Source organism: Dipteris shenzhenensis, chromosome 19, assembly GCF_047967505.1.
Source record: "Dipteris shenzhenensis isolate YYH24624 ecotype China chromosome 19, Dip_SZ_1.0, whole genome shotgun sequence".
Taxonomy (NCBI): domain Eukaryota; kingdom Viridiplantae; phylum Streptophyta; class Polypodiopsida; order Gleicheniales; family Dipteridaceae; genus Dipteris; species Dipteris shenzhenensis.
The window spans coordinates 2,206,532-2,226,472 of record NC_141614.1 but is presented as its reverse complement, the minus strand read 5'-3'; the positions used below and the strand labels follow the sequence as shown (position 1 = coordinate 2,226,472).

The 19,941-nt window shown below is 44.4% G+C and overlaps 1 protein-coding gene across 1 annotated transcript; it reads right to left on the bottom strand.

The window, feature by feature from the left end:
- Positions 1-15,757: 15,757 nt before the first annotated feature.
- On the bottom strand, positions 15,758-19,582 carry LOC147889915 (protein-tyrosine-phosphatase MKP1-like). The gene is made up of 3 exons (XM_087390443.1): positions 16,664-19,582; positions 16,373-16,558; positions 15,758-16,253 (listed from the first exon to the last, which is right to left on the bottom strand). The coding sequence occupies exons 1-2, from the start codon at positions 19,253-19,255 to the stop codon at positions 16,502-16,504; spliced, it is 2,649 nt and encodes an 882-aa protein (XP_087246569.1). The 5' UTR covers positions 19,256-19,582; the 3' UTR covers positions 15,758-16,253; positions 16,373-16,501.
- Between the last annotated feature and the right edge of the window lie 359 nt (positions 19,583-19,941).

Here is a 19,941-nt window from a genome sequence, read left to right as displayed (position 1 = left end):
CGTACGAGTTGCTTATAGTTGGGATAGCACACCTCCATGGAAATAAGGGCGTGAGTGCATACTTAAATTGATGACAAAGTGACAAAATCATAAGGTGGCAATAGAGAGTAGAGATTGCAGACTAGCGGGAATTTCTCTCAATGATGGCTCTACATGTAGGCACCATTGACTTTGCACATCTGCTTGTACACTTAGGTTATGCGTTTATAGGGTGGTTCAGGATAAGGATCGGGCCAACTCCATTTTTTTCTATCAATAAGTTCTATGAAAAAATGCAGTTTTTAGGTATGTTGTAACTGTATTTGATGTGTACATTTCACCCTAGTTGTACAATACAGTTTTTAGGTATGTTGTAGCTATATTTGATGTGTACAATTTACCCCTAGTTGATTCGGACCTCAACTAATGAAGACTTCAGAATTTATTAAGGTGTTGATGAAACTTCTATAGGCCACTAGTACAGGTAAGTTTGAGAAGCTCAGAAGAGATTGGAATTGTTTTTAAAAAAATTGTTATTTTGTGTCCCACCCACCTAACATTATAGAGGTCTCAGATCTCTTATCAATTTAGTACCAACAAAGTCAGTAAAATACTAGAACAACTTGTAAAGACTCAATTAAACTTCCATGTGTTACTTTTACAAGCTCCCAATTAGACTCGGCAACTCTCCTCTTCCTTTCCCATGCAGATGATCTTTAACCTATTAACCATGAACATCCAAAAAAATACGAGGACACATGGCAGCTTGGAGGAGAAGAGTCTGCTACGTGTCAAAAAAAGGAGCTCTTGGAGGGGGGAGGAGGTGGAAAGACAAGAGGCAGCTTTACGGGCAAGGAGGAGATAGAAGGTCAATGGAATGGAGGAGATGGAAGGTCACCTGCAGGAGGAAGGAGGAGATGGAAGGTTAATGGAATGAAAGGAGGAGATGGAAGGTCTTAGAGTTGTGGGACAAGACTTAGCCAAAATTTCAAAATCCAATCCAAGTATGCAAGGTGAATTGATTAGTAATTTAAGAATCAAAGATCCACCTTCATATGGAGAGTTGTTGAAGATGGTCATGCATCTTTGCCTGTGCAAAGCACGGGTTCAGTACTCGTGGGAAATGGGGATCAGCCCCTTGAACAATCTGTTAAATTTTCATGACTCACATTGCAGCTCTCCTCTTCCTTTTCCATGCAACTCCACTCGATAAGGCTCTCTCTCCTTTATCTTACATACGCATGACCTTGGTTGTTCAACACATTCACACGTGGATAGACACATGCTCCCTTGTCAGATTTAGGGGTGATTCGATGATGATCATTAACAATAGAGGGGAGGAGAGCAGCTCTAACTATGAGTAGCTAAGGATGGCACCTAGATACTTCGTGGATCTTTTTTGGGGTTGGGTAGCATGTAGTTGTTGTGGCAAGTCCCTTGAGTCATAGTCCCTATGTAATGAAAGAGACCTATAGTGTAAACTTTAGAGAAATGCTTTTGAGTACCCTACACACATATGTTTATATGTACCTTTAGCAATTCTTGGTGCGTGCACGCGTGCGCGCACACACACACACTCATGCACGCATTTTGGAGCTCCTAGCGGACGAGATTAGGCAACGGCCCAACTTGTCCAAATTCTATATAAAGAGTTAGATAGTGGCTGTTTAGTCCAACCAGCCAGTTTTGCTCCAGTTTGATTTTTCCTTGCTTGCTTCAAAGCCCTTGCGCTCATTGCTAAGCTATATGTTCACTCTCCTTCCTTATCTAGTTTGAAATAATTAGTTAGAAGGATGTTGAGCACTCCTTTGCCAGGCTAAGAATGAAGTTTGTAGCTCATTATACACTCTAGCTTATGTAAAGAATTTCTTACAGAAGAAAGAGGGGGTTGGAGCTGTGGACTTGGAAGTTTTCCCCCCCCATTTTCAGTACCTACTTCCCTTCCTTCAAAGGCCCATCCCCTCCAACTATTTATGAAACGGGGTGTCATTTAGAAGAGAGTACAATAATCTCTCTCTCTCTCTCTCTCTCTCTCTCTCTCGCTCTCTCTCAATATGGAATTTTCTTATGAAGAAGTTATATACTATGAATAAAGGTCAAGCAAGCTCACTTGTGTTGAGCCAAGATCTAAAGTTTTATTTGTATTTACCGTGTAGTGTGTTGAGTCTTTATTTTATTTTAAGGGGCCATATGTTGTTGCTAATACGAAAGCCTTTGGGAGTGTTTGCTCTTTTCCATGGCTTCCACAGGAAGAGTAGGGTGTTCTTAGTATTCATGGGTTTCAAGGCTTTTTGTCACCTACAGATATATAGGGGTTGATTCTGGTGATAGACGTAGGCCTAAGTGTGGTGAGTAAACATAATGTATGCATGTGTAAAAGGAACGTGTATTATCATGGTTGAGGTAATGAAGGCTTTCGCCTTTATTGGAGGTTACAGGATTTAGGAGGAGTTCAAGGGTTAGAGGGAGGTTCAGGGTCTAGAAGGAGGTTCCAATGTTTAGAAGGAGGTTCTAGAGTTTAGAAGAGGTTTCAGAGTTTAGAAGAGGTTCAAGAGTTTAGAAGGAGGTTCCAAGGTTTAGAAGAAGTTCCAGAGTTAGAAGGAGGATCCAAGGTTCGGGGTAGAGTACATGGTGGAGAACTCATCTCCCTCGTAGTTCATGGAGGTTAAGGGTTGAGGAACTAAAGGTTTAGGGGGAGCATAGAAGTGGGAGAGGACATGGTGGAGACATTCTTTGCAAATTGCATGTAGAACATAGGAGAACATGGTGGACTTATGCATGTAGAACATGCAAGTTGGATTTCTAAGAGAGATTATTCCTAGCCTTATGCAAGTACAAGCAGAGCTTTGCCGCTACTCTACACACACATTCTGTACTACCTAAGTCCATGTTGGCACAGGGACAACATACTCTCGGATCCATTTGATTACACGTCCTCGGATTATGGCTTATTTTGATTTCGGAGTTGGGATGCCATGTGTGTAACCTAGTGGCCATTGAGCTTGTGGCATGCGAGTTATTCCTGCTGTAATGCTTTTGCACCATACGATTTATGGTTTGTAGTTGGGAAGCTTATCTTCTCTTGAGGGGGGGCAGACGGCTGTGAATTTCAGAGGGGATCTCGTTGCTGAGGCTGCGGACTCTACCATTGAATCTTCTTGGAAAGAGGTTTGGCGGGGGTCTCATTGTTGAGGCTGGCATTTCTTGCTATCTTGCATACATGTTGGATGCAATTGCACCCGTATCATTGAGCTTGTAGATAAGTTTGTATGCAAGTCCAATATTTTTACATTTAGGACACGGCTATGATGTTTGGCGGGGGTCTCATTGCTGAGGCTACAGACTCTTTTGCCAATTCATCTAGAGTTTTGGCATAGCTTCTTGTTCTGCTTGTGAATTCATTGCATGCTTTGAGACTATGGAATGAAAGTGTATGATACTATTATTGATGCAATCTATTATGTGCCTATGCAAAATCGTGTGAGTGCACGTGATGTGTCGATTAGGTAGGGACTAACTAGATACTTATTTGTGGGATTTAATAGGGAAACTAAGACTCAATCATCCCTGATACAAAATTGATTAGGTCTTACTAAATGTGCATATGCCAGTGAGTGTGCATGTAACAATCTAGTGCAAACTATATGTGCAAAAAAACGTGCATATGCTAGTAAGTGTGCGTGTAACAATCTAATCCTAACTAAGGAAGACTTGGATTTTCCAATCTTCGTTTTTGTCAGGGATGGCTTGCGTGTTGAAGTAGTAGCACTTCAGTTTGCTCCTGTTTATTGTTCTGTTGAATTGGACTCCATCCAATGTTTTTAGCAACACAGCTCTGATAGGATTCATCTTTCTTACTCGGTAGGGTCCTTGACCTAGATACTTCAGTTTCCCCTTGTGTACTTTGGCATTGTATAACAAGACCAAGTCACCTTCCTTGATGTCTTTAGCTTTAAGATTTCTGTCAAACCATGCCTTTCTTCTGTGTTTTTCTATTATGGCATGGTAGGCGACTAGTCTTGTCTTTGTACACTTCTCCAACTGATAGAGTCTCTCTTTCAAGGATTCATGGTCTCCCATGCGTTCCTGTACTGCTATGCATAGGCTTGGTATTACAAATTCTAGTGGGACCACAGCTTCAAGGCCGTACACCAATTGGAAAGGTGTGTTCCTCCCTGTAATGACCTAGAGTATGGTTCTGTATGCCCATAAGGCTGCATTTAGTTTCTCTGCCCAATCAGAACGATGTGGTTCTACTACCTTGGTGAGGATAATGCATAATATTTTGTTGGCAGATTTGGCTTGTCAATTCCCTTGGGGGTAGTAGGGTGTGCTTTTTCTATGGATTACGATAAAGCCAAACAAGAGTTCTTGGATTACCTCACTGACAAAATGTGTGCCTCTATCCGACACAATTTCAATGGGGCATTTGAATTGGGTGATTACATTTTCGTATAAGAATCTTGTTGTGCTTTTGGCATCTGCCTTTCTGACTACTTTAGCTTCAACCCCTTTTGTAAAGTAATCAGTGGCCACAATGATGTAGCATGCCTGTGTTCCTTTTGCTCTACTGGATGGATGGGATCCACATAGTCAATCCCCCATTTTTAAAATGGTTTTTGTGCAACAAATGTTGTTAAGGGATTGAAGTCTTTGTGTTGTGGTTTAGTAGTCCATTGGCATACATCACAACCTTTTACATATTCATAGGCATCTGTCCACAATGTTCGCCACACAAGTAGCCTGCGAGGAGGACTTTTCTTGCTGTGGCTTCCCCTTGGAAGTGTCCTCCTATAATGCCTTCATGGACTTCACTTAGGATTGGCATGATCTCATGAGGCATTAATGACACATCTTCTTAGTACCTGGTCCTTACCCATCTTGTATAGTTGTCCTGCAATGAGTTGATAGGGTGCAGCCTTTAGAATTAGTTTTCTGGCATCTACTACTTTCATTTCAGGGGGTGGTCTTCCTGCCATTAAGTACCCAATGATATCTATACACCAATCTGGAATAGCATCTATCTAAAATAGTGTGGCATCTGGCAAGTCGTCTTCTACTCCAGTGGCTTCTTCTCCTGACTTGACACGAGACATGTGATCAGCAATGTAGTGTTGGGCATCTTTGCGGACCACTATTTTGAAGTTGAATTCTTGAAGCAAGAGGAGCCATCTGGTTATTCTTCTTGTTGTACATGGACGGTTCACAAGATAAAGCAATGCTTGATGGTCGGTGTAGAAGACAAAATCATTTGCTAGTAGATAGTGCCAAAATTTCTTAACACTATACACCATTGCTAGGGCTTCTGTTTCTGTGGTGGTATAGTTGATTTGTGCATCATTGAGTTATCGATTGGCGAAGTAGAATGGGTAGTCTTTCTTATGTTCACCAGGTTGACAAAGCACACTTCCAATTGCATACTTGGATCCATTAGTATAAACATGAAAATCAATATCCCAATTGGGAGATATAAGGATGGGTGCTGTGATTAGGCACCACTTTAAAAGCTCAAAGGATTGGTCGCACTCTTCTGTTCATGAGAATTCCACTAATAATTTGTAAAGTGGTCTAGCTATCATGGCATACTACAACATAAATCTTCTATAATAGCCAACATGTCCCATAAAGACCTGTACACCTTTGGAATTTGTAGGAGGAGGCAATTCCATGATGATTTTGATTTTGTCCATGTCAATTGTTGCAATCCCCTATTGAGAAATGATGTGTTCCAAAACAACTCCGAGGGTGACCATGACCTGGCATTTTGTTGGATTTGGGAAGATGCCATACTGCCTGCATTTGATTAGTACTGCTTCAAGACATTTGAAGTGGTCTTTTTTGTTTGAATGGATGCACAAATCATCCAAGAACACTTGTAAAAACTTATTCAGAAATGACTTGAAAACTGTGAACATGACTCGCTGGAATGTGGCAGGGGCATTACAAAGGCCGAATGGCATGACTCTATATGCAAAAATACCCCATTCTGTAGCAAATGCTGTTTTTGATTGGTCTTTAGGAGCAATTTGCACTTGGTTATAGCCACTGAAGCCATCCAAGAAGCTATATATTTCAGAGCCTGCCACCTTTTCCAACACTGTTTCTGTTAAGGGTAGGGGATAGCGATCCCCTAATTGTGGCGGCATTCACATTCTTTAAGTTTACGCATATTCTAAGCTTCTTGTTGCGTTTAGGCACAATGACGATGGGTGAAACCCAACAGTGTGCTCTATCTCGTAGATGAATTCGGCATCTAGGAGTTTTTCCAGCTTGTCATAAACCATGGTGCCATACTATAGGTATTGTGTGTACTATCATGTTTGGTGAAATTCCTTTCATCTCTTTGTATGATCATGCTAGGCAGTCACGGTATTCCATTAGGAGTGCTTTGAGTTTGGTTTCATCTTCTTGTCGAAGCTGTTTACCAATGAAAACCAGTTTTTTTCCCTCCCCTTCAAGGGCGAGGTTTATTGTGCATGTTTTTGCCGATCCCTCATAGATTAGAGTTTCTTCAATGCTATTGGTTTCTTGAACTTCAGATTCTCTTAGTGGTCTTGGCATTGCTGTTGGGGCACTACCACTTATGTAATTCAAGAAGTACTCCGGCACTTCTTGAAGATCAGGCTCTGATGGTGTTGAACTAGCCTCACATGTGCCATGTGTACTAGGTGGCATAGTTTTATTTACCAATTTGTTAGGCTCTTTTTGACTTTCTTTTTATGAAGTCTCTTGACCGAGATTCATCCGCACATGTGGCTTATATTTTTGAAACTTCTTACATTGGGAACTGTGGGGTAACTTTTCGACTGGTAAGGTGTTTCCAAGTAAGGGTTCATTTGCTACGCATACTCCTTCCAGTCCCTCACGGGACCATTCAAGAGGTGGTGGTTTTGATTTTGAGGGAGCTGGCTTTGTAAGATACAATTCAACGATCCTTGTTTAGACTCATTCGCATTTATTGAAGTGTGCGGCCTTGGCTTGTTTACGATTTCCTCCTTCAGCTTTCTTGTGGGATCTTATGCTGTCATTCAACTTTGGAGGTTTAATTTTTGGGAGCTCGACTGCCATTAGGGCATGAAGAATGGCTAGGTCATTGTTAAAGATTTGATCTTCATTTTCAGCATTCTCAGCCTCAGTTTCAAGGTCCCAAGAAAAATTTGAGTCATCATTGGTATGGGTACCTTCTTCAGGTTCATTATCCCACTCGAGGTCAGCCATAAAGAATGGCATCTCTAGATCGATTGGTTCTTCATGTGTGAGTGGAGGATCTACCTGTACCACCCTAGCATCTATATGTGAGAAGATGGGGTCTAATGAATGGCAGTTGTCGATGGTTGCCAATGTTTGTATCCAGTTATTGACATAGCTTTGTGAATCGCCCGCTATGGCATGTTGTTGAAGGGGAGCTGATATGCTTGAGATTGTTGTTGAAGATGTGTCATCTAACGCTCTAGGCACAATTGGTTTTATAGCTCTAGTCCCCACATTCACCCTGACTGCAGTGTCGCGATTCTGGATTATCAGTCTATCAGTTCCCCAGTCATGGAGTATTGATGCTTCCCGTAACCAAGGATGTCCCAATAAGATTTGATAGGATTTTTTGGGAAGATCCAAGATTGTGAATTGAAGGGAAAAGCGAACTCCTACGACCTTTATTGACACACCATTCACTATTCCTAGGGGTTTAGCCCGTGAATCATCGGCAAGGCGTATGTTGAAATTAGCCTTTTGCAGTGGTGGGAGACCCCGTTCATCGTAGAGCTCCTTTGATAGGACATTTACACCTGCTCCACCATCCACTATGGCTTGGACTTCATTATATGCCTTGTGGATCAAAGGCACAGTAATGTTGCGTATGTCATCTCTCTCACCCATTCGCACAGGGATATCTTTGATGTCATCCATAGGTGGAGGGGGATTTGTGAGTTCAATCCATCCTTTGAAACTCTCCCAGAGATTGGGACAATTCCATAGGAGGATTTCGATGGGAATTGACACAAGGCGACTCAGGATGCTAGAGAGTGCGGCTCCTTTAAGTTGACATGGCGGTACATTATGTTGTGGAGTCTGTTGCTGGAACAAAGACTCGAGTACAATATCACTACTTTGTGGGGCCAAGGCATGGATTGGGTCTTGAGCTTGTTTCTCAGCCTCAAATTGAGCTTGTTCCTTTTGTACCCATTGTTGAAGTGCTTGAAAACAAGCCTTCTCCACCTCTGCATTTGGGTATGGAGCTTCTTTTATTTGAGGCTCGAGAGCTGATGTGGATGAGCTTGGCTGCTCATTGCTTGGCGGATGTGGAGGCACTTGTGCTTTCTTTTTAAGAAGTCGCTTTGGTTGGATTGGAATGTTAGGGTCCTTGGTGGTCTCTTTCTATTGGTTTGTAATTACATTTAGAAGTAGTCCTATTATGCTTGCCGGCCCAAGGCTTTGATAGTCCATCCCAATGGTGCCGATTGGGATGTCAAGCTTAACCTCTGCTTGTTGTGGGACCTTATTTTTCATGGGACAATCCATACAGGCATGTCCTATGCCACAATCTCGGCAAAGTGGTTGGAAAGTAGCGGGGCTACCACGATGAGGGCGGAATTTCCTGAGGAGCTAGATTTGGCACTCTTGGATATGGTCGTGGATTCAGATTCCTGAGTAATTGTGGGACTTGTGTCCGAACATGAACATGATTTAGCCTCGAAGCTAGGTACACTTATGCAAGTGCCGATTGCCTATACACTAGCATGGGTGTTGCATGGTATTGTTGAGGTCGAGGCAAGTTGTTGTGCATGTTGAAGATGCAATTGTTTTCATCATAGCCGCCGATGATGTAGATATGGCACCATAACCTTGGCGGTGGTTTTGCTTGTGCAGTGATCCTGGCTCTTAGGACCGGGCACTCATTTGCTGTATGATTGGCCATGCAGTGTGGATGCCAGACATTTTCTTGTCGTGGATAAGTCTGAGGTGGCGGTTGAGACAAGTGAAGCTTTTGTTCCATGGCTTGCATCATGTCTTCTTTTAGCTTCATGGTCATGGCCTCTAGGCGATCTTCATTTGATGTTTCAGCAGTGGACTTGGATTTGCCCTTTTTAGAGCACTTATCTCATGCACTGGATTTGCCATCATCACTGCTAGTGTCAGAGTCAGTCATGCCATCCTCGATGTCAATGGTTGTCGCATGAGCAGCACTGAACGTTTCATAGCTGCTAATCTTTTTCATATCCTTTCGGATTTTCTTCCTTAGTCTTGCAATGAACCAGTCGTGAGGTACTCTGCATCGGGGCATGGGTCACATTTGGTGATTAATCTTTTCATCTTGCCCAGATACGTGCGAACATCTTCTCGACGGCCTTGTTCGATCTTGCTTAGTTGGAGAGCGAGATCATCTTGTAGCCTCTCTGTTTGAAAGCGCCTTTCGAATTCTGTTTGAAGCAGGTCCCATGTGGCTCACTCTTCCGCTAGAAGCTCTAGGTACCATTCACACACTTCATCAGTTAAGGCCATGGGAAACCAGGCCACCTTGGTTTCATGGGATTGATTTCCACCTACTCAGCATGCGGCATCAAAATGCTGGAGGAAACAGGCTGGATCTCCCCTACCATTATATTTGGGAAGTTTCAGTTTTCCCCAGGGACGTCTGCCTTCATTGTTATTATTTTTTGCGATTAAAGAAATTGCCAGCCTCTGCATCGAGGTCAATATCCCCATCCTCATCCTGACGGCGTCCAGCCATGTTGTGACGTGGAGGAGTTAAAGGGATTTCTTGAATTTCAAAGGGGAAATCAGGGTAGAGGATTGTCGAAGGCACTTGTTTTGCAGCGGAGTTGTATGCGGATTTGGTGAGCATTGGAGTTGGAGGCATTGGCCGGAGCGTAGCTGCATGCAGATTAGGCGAGAGTTGCAAAGGGTGTCTCTGTCTCAAGTGCGGGTGTTGATGTAGTTCTGTTCAGAGGGTTAAAGTGGTGTTAGTGTTATAGGGACCATAATGTTAATAATGTGCCTAAGATTTCCCCACGTGTGTAGGGAAATGTGCCGATGCAGATGGTTCATCAATCGGAGGTCACAGCGTAAAGATACGAGCGAATTCATGTGAAACGAGGCCCACACAGGGGTGTGAAAGAGAGAGTGCTAGGGATGCTAAAATGGTGTGCAATGGTCTAGAAAAATACCCTGTAGCATGGTGTTTTCGTGTGTGAAATTGTGGTTCAAACGGGGTCCAGTTTGGGTCCCAAACGGATGAGTTATGAGGGGTGAAAGAAGGGAAAAAATGGACCTTTTTTTGTGTGTGGGGGGGGGGCCTTGGTTTTAAGGTTTGGTGTGAATGGGCTTTAAGTCTAACTGAGGGATCGTAACTGATCTAGCTCAATTGACCTAATTGGCCCAGTTAATCTAACTAACCTAACTATCTAGTTAGATTCCTAATAGTTAGTCTAACTTAACCTAGTTATGGTTTAAACTGACTGTAGCTAACTAAACTAATCACAATTAGTTGAGCTAACCTAGTATAGTCAAACTAACCTAACTATCCAGTTAGTATAAGTAACTAACAGTTAAACTAACCTAACTAACCTAGAGTTAGACTAGCTAACCTATGTTAAATCTAATCTAACCTAAGTTAAACTAGCCTAGGTTAATACTAACCTAACTATAGACAGTTAGATGGTAGGTTAGGTTAGGGGTTTTAATAAAATTTTTAAATTTATTACTATATTTAAAAATAAAAATTTAAAAAAAATTGGGGGGGTGTTGCGCGACTGGCGGCGGTAGTGTCTGACGGGGGGGGGGGGGGGAGGTTTTTGCGAATGGGGGGAAGGGATCTATGGAGAGGAGGGGAAGGTTGCAGAGGGGGATGGATGAGGAGGATGTTGGAGGGAGAAGGATGGGTGGGGAGGAAGGAGATGTGGTGGAAGGAGGTGCGCTAGCGGAGGAGGTGTTGGAGGGGAGGGGCGAGTGCCACCATAGGGGCGGGTGGCTCTACCGTTGGTGGTTGGCTGCGCCGCCCTTGGCGAGCACTACACGTGGGCGCCTTGGCTACCGGCAGTCTTGAGACTAAGGGCTTAAGCCCTTAGTCCTTAGGTTTGAATTAATCAATCGGCCGAGGAGAGGGGGAGGGGTGGGTAGGGGGGGAGAGAGAGAGAGAGAGAGAGAGAGAGAGAGAGAGGGGGGGGGGGGAAGAAGAGAGAGAAAGAGAGAGGGGGGAAAAAAAGAGAGAGAGCAAGAGAGCGAGAGAAAGAGAGAGGGGGTTTGGAGAGAGAGAGAGAGAGAGAGAGAGAGAGAGAGAGAGAGAGAGAGAGAGAGAGAGAGAGAGAAGAGGGAGGGTGGGGGGAAGAGAGAAAGAGAGAGAGGGGTGGTGGAGGAGGGAGAATAGAGGGGGGGTGGAGATGGAAGGGGGGGGGTGGAGATTGGGGAGGGGGTGGAGAGGGGGGAGGGTGGTGGTGGAGGGGGGGTGGAGGGGGAGGGGGGTGGGGGGTGGAGGGAATGGTGGTGGAGGGGGGAATGGTAGAGGGGAAGGGGGTGTGGAGGGTGGAGGGGGGTGGTGGTGGAGGGGGAGGGGTGGTGGAGGGTGGAGGGGGGTGGTGGAGAGGGGGGGGTGGGGGGTGGAGGGAATGGTGGAGGGGGAGGGGGTGGTGGTGGAAGGGGGGTTGGAGGGGGAGGGGGAAAAAAACGTGATGGACGGAAAAATTTGACGGAAATCTAAAGGGAGGAAGAGATGGTCACTTGAATGCTCTCCAAGTCTTTCTCGATGTAATGGGATTGTTGAGGATGAATGGACGGTGGGTGGATGGTTAGGCTATCATTGCGAGATGGGCTCGAAATAACTCACCATGTGAGGATGGGAGTAGGGTGGTGGTCGATGGAGAGGGAGGAGTGTTTTGCATAGGGCTCAGAATGGGGAAGAGGATGGAGGCAAGATGTGAAAGAAAAAGTATGAGAGGGATGGGTGCACTTTTATAGGGAAGGAGGGGGAGCTGTGGATTAAGTCAAACACATGTGCACCTTTGAATTTGTCCACGTTTGAGTAGTCAAATACATGTGTAGCTTTGAATTTGTCCACATTTGACTAGGGAGGTGGTTTTAATTTTTCTTTTGGGTCATGGCATTTAGAACCTTTAATCATTGATTGCCCATAACTTTTGGTGGTTGTGTCAGAATGTGCTTCCGTAAAAAGGAGAAATGTTTAGAATTTCAAGCTCTACACTCTGACAACCATCACATGGTCTGATTTGTTCCTTAAGGTGTTGTTTTTCTAGAAAACATGCATTTTCCTAAACCGGTAATGAAGAGTTTCAGCTAGGAATTATTACTATTATTAATATTAAAAAACTTGAGTTGGAAAATTTTTAGCTCTCCTAGCTTTTGAGTGATATGTTCACGAAAGTTTGAAGTAGTTTGTTTTTTTACACATACCTACGTATGTTTACTCGTCACTTGAGATGCAAGTCTCCCCAGCAGTGGTGCCAAATGTTTGCTCTTTCCCACGGCTTCCGTAGAAAGAGCATGGTATTCTCAATATTCAGGGTTCCGAGGCATTTTGTCACCTACAGATATATAGGGGTTGTTGTTTGTAGTATATGTGTAGCTTAAGACCTCAAGTCATATCTGGTGAGAGACATAGGCTTAAGTGTGGTGAGCAAACATAATGTATGCATGTGTAAAAGGAACGTGTATCATCATGGTTGAGGTAATGAAGGCTTTCGCATTCATTGGAGGTTGCAGGGTTTAGGAGGAGTTCAAGGGTTAGAGGGAGGTTGTGCATCTACATCATCAATCATATTTACTAGTTTATAGTAGCTGCTCATCTCATAAAAAACATCTCTGCTCACTGTAAACTTATGAGTAGAAGGGTTGTAGCATCTATACCCTTTCTGCTACAGAGAATAACCAATAAGGATGCACTTCTCAACTTTTGGATCCATTTTGGATCTCAACTCATCTGGCACATGAACATAGGCAATGCAACCAAAAACTTTCAAATGAGAAATATTTGGTTTCCTACCAGTATACCTCTCCTCTGGCATCATGCATGTAATGTTGTAGTGGGAGTCATGTTCATTATGTAGATTGCTGTAGCAACTGCTTCAGCCCAATATTAATATGGCAGGTCTTTTTCGTTGAGCATGGCACGAGATACCTCTCCAATATGCCCGTTTTTCCTTTCTGCAAGTCCATTTTGCTGTGGGGTATGACTGCATGAATATTGCTGCTTTATGCCATGCTCTTGCAGGAAACTTGCAAACTCATTTGAGAGGTACTCTCCCCCTCCATCTGACCTTAGGCATTTTATTTGTAGGCCTGTTTCTTTTTCAACCATAGCTTTAAAAGCTTTGAAATGCCCAAACACTTCACTTTTCTTTTTCATAAAATACGCCCAAACTTTTCTACTGTAGTCATCAATAGAAGTGACAAAATAATGACATCCTCCAATAGATGCAGCTTTAGTAGTCCACACATCAGAGTAGTTTAGAAGAGGTTCTAGAGTTTATAAGAGGTTCTAGAGTTTAGAAGAGGTTCCAGAGTCTAGAAGGAGGTTCCAAGCTTTAGAAAAAGTTCCAGGGTTAGAAGGAGGATCCAAGGTTCAGGGTAGAGTACATGGTGGAGAACTTGTCTCCCTCATAGTTCATGGAGGTTAAGGGTTGAGGAACTAAAGGTTTAGGGGGAGCATAGGAGTGGGAGAGGAAGAAGGTGAAAGAGCATAGGGGAAAGAAGAGAGAGGAGGGAGGAAGACGAGGGAGGAGGAGGAGGAGGAGAAGGGAGGAGGAGGAGGGAGGAGGAGGAGGAGGAGAAGTAGGGTTTTAAGGCTAGTTATAGATTCGTTTTAGGGTTTTTGGCTGGTTGCAGGGGCTAATGAGTGGCAATATGAAAAAATCTTTGACAAATTGTGATTTGCTTGTGGGCAATTTCATATTGTAATTTAGTATGTGTGGTTTCGTGATGTTCCTCATTTATGTTTTATGTGTGGGTTTATTTTCATGGTTGTATATTTAGTTTTGCATGTAGATTTATATTTTGGGCACTACAATTGTGGTTGGTATGGCTCTAACATCAAAGTATTGGATTTTGTTGTTACTTTATGGGATGCCTATGGTAGAGCCCATATGGTAGACTGATACTTGTTTCTTGATGTATTACGTCTTAGTCATTCTTCACTTAGTTTTGGTACCAGAATTAGAGTCTTGTGAAGAGTTTTGTCTAGGACATCTTTGAGTAAAAGAAAACAAGGGAGGCTTGCTAGATTGAAGGTGCCCTCCACATCTCCACAAATCGAATCAAAATACACTCACTAATTGTTGTAAAATGAAATTGCCAATCATTGGCTACAATCCTCTCTTGGAGATGGATAGATGGACACATTGAAAGTGTAACAAGTAGTTGTGCTCAAAAGGAATTCATGATACACAACCAACATTAAGGGAGGTGTGAGGAAGAAGCAACTCCTTGGCCTTTCAAAAGGGTTGCTAGACAAGTCTCCCATGTTAGACCAATACATGTGGACCCCATCTCCTCCATAGACGGTGCATGTATGTGGGCTCATGTGGCCCCTCTAACTATCTACCAATGACATGAAGTTATAGGTGGCCTAATTGAGGACCTAAGGCCTAACAACCACTCTTTTGGAACCTTTAATAAATCTCCTTTCTGTGAGATGCCTATTTAATTCTTAATGTTAAGCAATTCACTAGAAATCACACTTCCACATACATATAATTTTGACACTCATCTCCCTCCATTGCTCAAAACAATGCCCTTATCTTGTTTTCCCAACCACTCAATTCCTCAAAGAGGCAAACACTTTATGATTAGGGTTTTAGTCTTTAATATTTTTAAACACAATCACCAGCATTCACGTCATGCTTTAGTTAATCATACTTAAAGAGTGCTTAATAGAAGTTACAATTAAAATTTTATACTTTTGATCTCATTTTTGAACCAATCAAAGCATATCTTTATAATTCAACTTCTCTTAATCTTAGTTCAGCTTCTCTTAATCTTAGTTAGGGATCTTATGATTGTAATAGGCCTTCAAATTATTATATTTGGCTTTGCCACATGATCAGTTAGAGCTATGGAAACCCTAAAATTTGTTTACATTGATTTAGACTTGTCTCGGCTTATGTTTTCTCTTCACGCTTTGTACACTTTGTCCTTCTTTGAATTGTGAGAGATCATAAATGAAAGCTTTGTTGTTTTCTCCTCTTTTTGATTTAATTTGCTTTCAACTAATGTAAAGGCATCCATGTTGGGATTCAAAGTTGTACTAGAGAAGAATTGCTATAATTCATTTTTTCTTTCTTGGGGTGGTGGTCAATAAAGGGAGCATGCAATTAGAAGGTTCAAGAAAGAAGGGTCCTTTGAATCTAAAGAAACGCATGCCATTTAGTTCAGTCACCACAAAATGGGTTACTTGGGTTTTCGCACTGATAAAAGATTTCTAGGCAAAACATTTCATTGACACAGGGAAACAGGGCCCACCTTGGACAGAACTTATCGCTGTATACTTTACATAATCATGCAATATTTCTATTGAAATGATGCACATTGCGCAGCTTATCGTGACCATTTAAATAGATACCTTCATAAATTACGATATTTCCAATCTCACAAATTAACTGAGAGACCAAAGGAAAGAAGGGAGTCTGTAACAAAATTGTAAGGGAATGATTAAAACCTAGTAAGCAAAGCTATGCTTATGTTAAGCAATAAGCTTTTCATGACCAGTTAAACAATAAAATTGAAATTTCAACACATCATAAAAAATATTTATGAAAAAACACTTTATCTGAAACTCTTCTTCAAATTTTTGCCCCTGTTCCTAAAAGAAAACCTTAAAAACCCCGTTTCTAGATCCCTATCTAGAAACATTTGGTGACTTTTCAAGCTCAAAGGGGACAACATTATTTCCTTATGACAATTTCACACGTCTTCCAAAAAATATATTCACTGCCTCAAATCTTGAATAGGAAATGTGAAGCAAAAAGCAGGACTTTCCATTCATGCGAAATCTCAAATCTTTTTGCTTCCTAGGTGCTACTTCTCAATGATGCCGGCTTTCTTCCCAGCGAATGCTTGGTTTGGAAAGATTTTATCATCGTGGCCCATGCTGGGCAGATATACAACCCCCATTTTCCAGCAGTCAAATTGAGCAGAAAAATCAATGTAACTGTCCAAAGAGAGTTGGGGATTTTTGTGAGCTTCATCCCAGCTGCCGGACTCACATGATTCTCAAAAAAGACCTGCAGCAGCATGGCTGAAGACCTTGGTTGAATTTGCTCAGTTGCTTCCTGCAAGACCAAAACCCTTACAGCATCAAAACCAGTACAAAACCTGCCATAGGATTGATTAGTAAAAACAACATTACAGAGAGCGGGGACATGAAAAATCTGTAACAACACACACCCACCTCGAAGTTGGATGAATGTGTTTCCAGCAAATATAGTAATAGGCTTACACCAAGCAACCAGAACCATCCCACCGAAGGAAAGGTCTTTCCCTGTAACCCTTTCATTTCATGTCTGACTTTGCCATTAATTCAACCATGTTTGAAATACTCCCAAAATTCCTCAGGTTCCTGTCCTTCCATCACAACCTGCTAAGAGCAAATTTTGAGTGACTCCAACAGCTAATACTTCCCCACAAGTTCGCAAGGTTCATTCTAACAATCCCATGGTTAATATAAGGCAAAAGAGCTTACCTTGACAGGAATGTCCCGCAATTGCATTTGCTTGAGAAAATCGTGTCCCACTTGTTGCCATGGTGCCTCGACTTCATTATCACGACTGTCACTATGCGGTCCCTTTTCAGCACCCAGCTGCCTCCCCACCCACACATATACTACACCCTCATGCTCACTGCCTCCTGGCTGAGGTGCAACCAACACAAACACGGCCCGTGTATCCAGATCATCTGCGTCGAACATATCAATCCTCTCCATTTCAGGCCATACATACAAGGCAGGATACATTGCCTTGCCGTTGTTTACAGAAATTTCACTTTTGATGTGCAAGTCGCATGGATCTTGGTAACGTGTACGAGGATCCTCCTGGATCTGAGGAGGATGCACAGAGGAGCTCCCTTGCAGTGCTTGGTTAAGCCCAATGCCAGTTTTATCATAATCTGCGTCCTGCAACTTGTGATCCTGGACCTCATCGTCCACTCCCTTACAGAGCTCACCGAGTCCCTCAAACCTGAAACCCATGTCACCATTTTCTTCTGCACCCTTGTTTTTGTCGATCGTCACCAAGGGAGGTAGCCTAGGTTTCCTTGACATGCCTCGGGGAGCCGGTGGTGGGTCATCTTCCAAGCCTGGCAAAAGAAGGGAAGGCGCAACACTACCTCTACGGTAAGCCAGTGAGGTGGCGGGGTTTTTGCTCGCAGACTGAGGAGGTAGGTGCTTCAAGGTGGAGGGGAAGGTAGGATGGGGAGGAGAAAGATCACAGGAGCTATAGTCAGGAGACGAAGATGCTTGTGATGAACATGGGGAGCTGACTTCTGGTGAGAGGTCACGCAAGAGCGAGAGAGGAGATGCAAAAGGGGAGTCAGAGCCAGCAGGGCCGGAAGAAGACAAGGAGGTAATGGAGTAGGGAGAGAGGTGGGGAGAGGAAGAACCCATGGAAGGATCAGGTGAGAGAGAGTCGGGATATGGCTTTTCTGTGATTCCTGTGGAGCGTTTAGGAGGGACAAGCACTCCAAGCAAGAACTTACGGCGAAGCAGACTCCATCCGTCTTCCCTTGCAGGGACGCGAGTAGGGATGGTGGCCACGCCTCCTGCTCCACTCGAAGGTACAGGAGGAACCACTCCGCCCTGCCTTGCTCTTCTATACAACTCGAAATCAACATCATAACAAGCCAGCTTCCTGTTTCCCACACCCAGTTTCCTTACCCTTTCTACTTGCACCTCGCCAGCTCTTCCACCTCCACTCCCATCCATGCCTTCCACACTTCCCTTCTCCCCTCCGTCCGTCGGTGCAGCGTACTTGCTCATCGACGCCCAGAACTCTGGATCTTCTTCCCCTTCCGTGAAAACCCACACGGGACATTCTGCTCTCTCGTATCGGACCACCTGACCTGCTGCCCCCTTCGCGGCTTGAGCCATTTTGGGATCGCAGTCCCGGCCTATCCATACGTAAATCGCTAGCGGCACGTGAACGATATACGCACCCCTCGAGTCCAAGGCTCCTGCCCCCGGATTGTTCACTGTCTTGGGCACTAGATGTAACGGATCGTATGGGGAGTGGGGTGCGAGTCGATACATGCGGAGCACCGAGTTGGGACTCATGGGGGCCGCATGCACCCTCTTCTGGCACTGCAACAATTGACACGCGAAACCCATGTTTGGATTGGTGACCCCCCTAGCTGCCTTCACATCCTGGAAAGCATCTTCGAAGCTGCGACGCTCTCGCCACATGATATAAGCGATCACGAGCGAAGTGGAGCGCGAGACGCCTTGGCAACAGTGCACGAAAACTCGTCCTTCTTGCTCCTCAACCTCCTCAAAGTAGTCGAACACGTCGTAGAGGAGGCTGGTGATATCCTCGCAAGGGCTGTCTTGCAACCACAGCGTTTTGTAGACAAGATCTTTCTTGAAGTATTCGGGACACACAAATCCCACACAGTTGAGGACATGAGTGATCCCATTCGCCCGCAGGATCTCGCGGTCTCTGGCAACTGCATCGCTGCCAAGGTAAATGTGATAGCCGGCAACGCGCGAGCATTCCTTGTCGAAGTGAGCAAACTTGTCCCGCTTTAGCTGTATTTCTGTAGGTTCCACGGCAGTCCGTTGGACAGAAGCTAAGTCTAGCTTGATCTCTGGTCCGGGTTTAACCCTCCTGCGTCCTGGTGTGGCAGGGATTGCGCTCCAATCGGAGATATCATCCAAACCGGCTCTAGGCCATTCTTCCAAGCTCCTTCGGGTGATGGCCAAGGGCTGAAGCGGGGGCAGGGATGCCCTGGCTTTGCTGCTTTGCTGCTGTTGTGGGCGGGGCCGGTTGGAGGACGCCAAAGAGTCGGTGGGATCCGCGCCTTCTCCTTCTCCTCCTTTTCCTGTGAGGAGTGCCTGGAGCTTGGGGCTGGGCGGGGCGGAGCGAGAATTCCATGTCGCAGATCGCCAATATGTCTTCCGAACGTTAGGAAAGTTGCATTCTCCAGTACCTGCCTCCGTTTCTTCTCCTACCATTCCTCCGTTGCTCCAGCCAAGCCCTCCTGCTGCTTTCGTTCCTCTAGTCTCTACCAGAGGTGGCGCCGTGGTCGAGATATCACCTTCTTTGAGGCGCAGGCGGTCAGTCATCGTTTTAGATCTGCAGTTCCAACCTCCATCGCGTGTGTGACTGGAAAACGTTGCAGGGAACGCTGCGCAGAGCGGTTGAGGCTGGTATAAAACCCTAGATGGTTTGGTAGCAAGCGAGTGGCGCTGCAGAGGAAAAGGAAGAAATGCTGTGAGGAGGGAGAGGAAAAAGGGAGAGGGAAGATACGGAGGGAGGAAGAGGAAGGGGCAGAGAGCAAAAGAAAGGTCCGTAAGGAGAAGAAGAGGGGGCGAAGAGAGAGAGATATGGAGAAAGAAGCAGGCTGGTGATGAGCGTTACATAAAGAAGATGAAGACGATGAAGATGATGATAAGGAGCGTTGAAGCGTTCGTTCAAACAAAGAAACGAAGGAAAAGAAGAGAACCAATTGGCAATAGCATCAAAAATGGCGGACGCCACCGCCAGATTGGCCCCTGCCTTCCAAATCTGGCGGCCCGCCAGCCCACGTGGCAGGGCCCTTCCACCAATCAGTCCCCCCTTTTCCGCTGACCGCTTCAACGCCTGCCAACCGGTCAAACCCTACAATGAAATTGCAACAACAAATCTAAAAGAAAGAGCCATCGTGTGACGTGTCACTAGTGCTTTTCTGACCCGGCCTCCTTTCCACCACTAATCTTTTAAACAGATTTGTGAAAGGATGCTCGTTTGCAGTGTGCAACGTGGAGAGTGC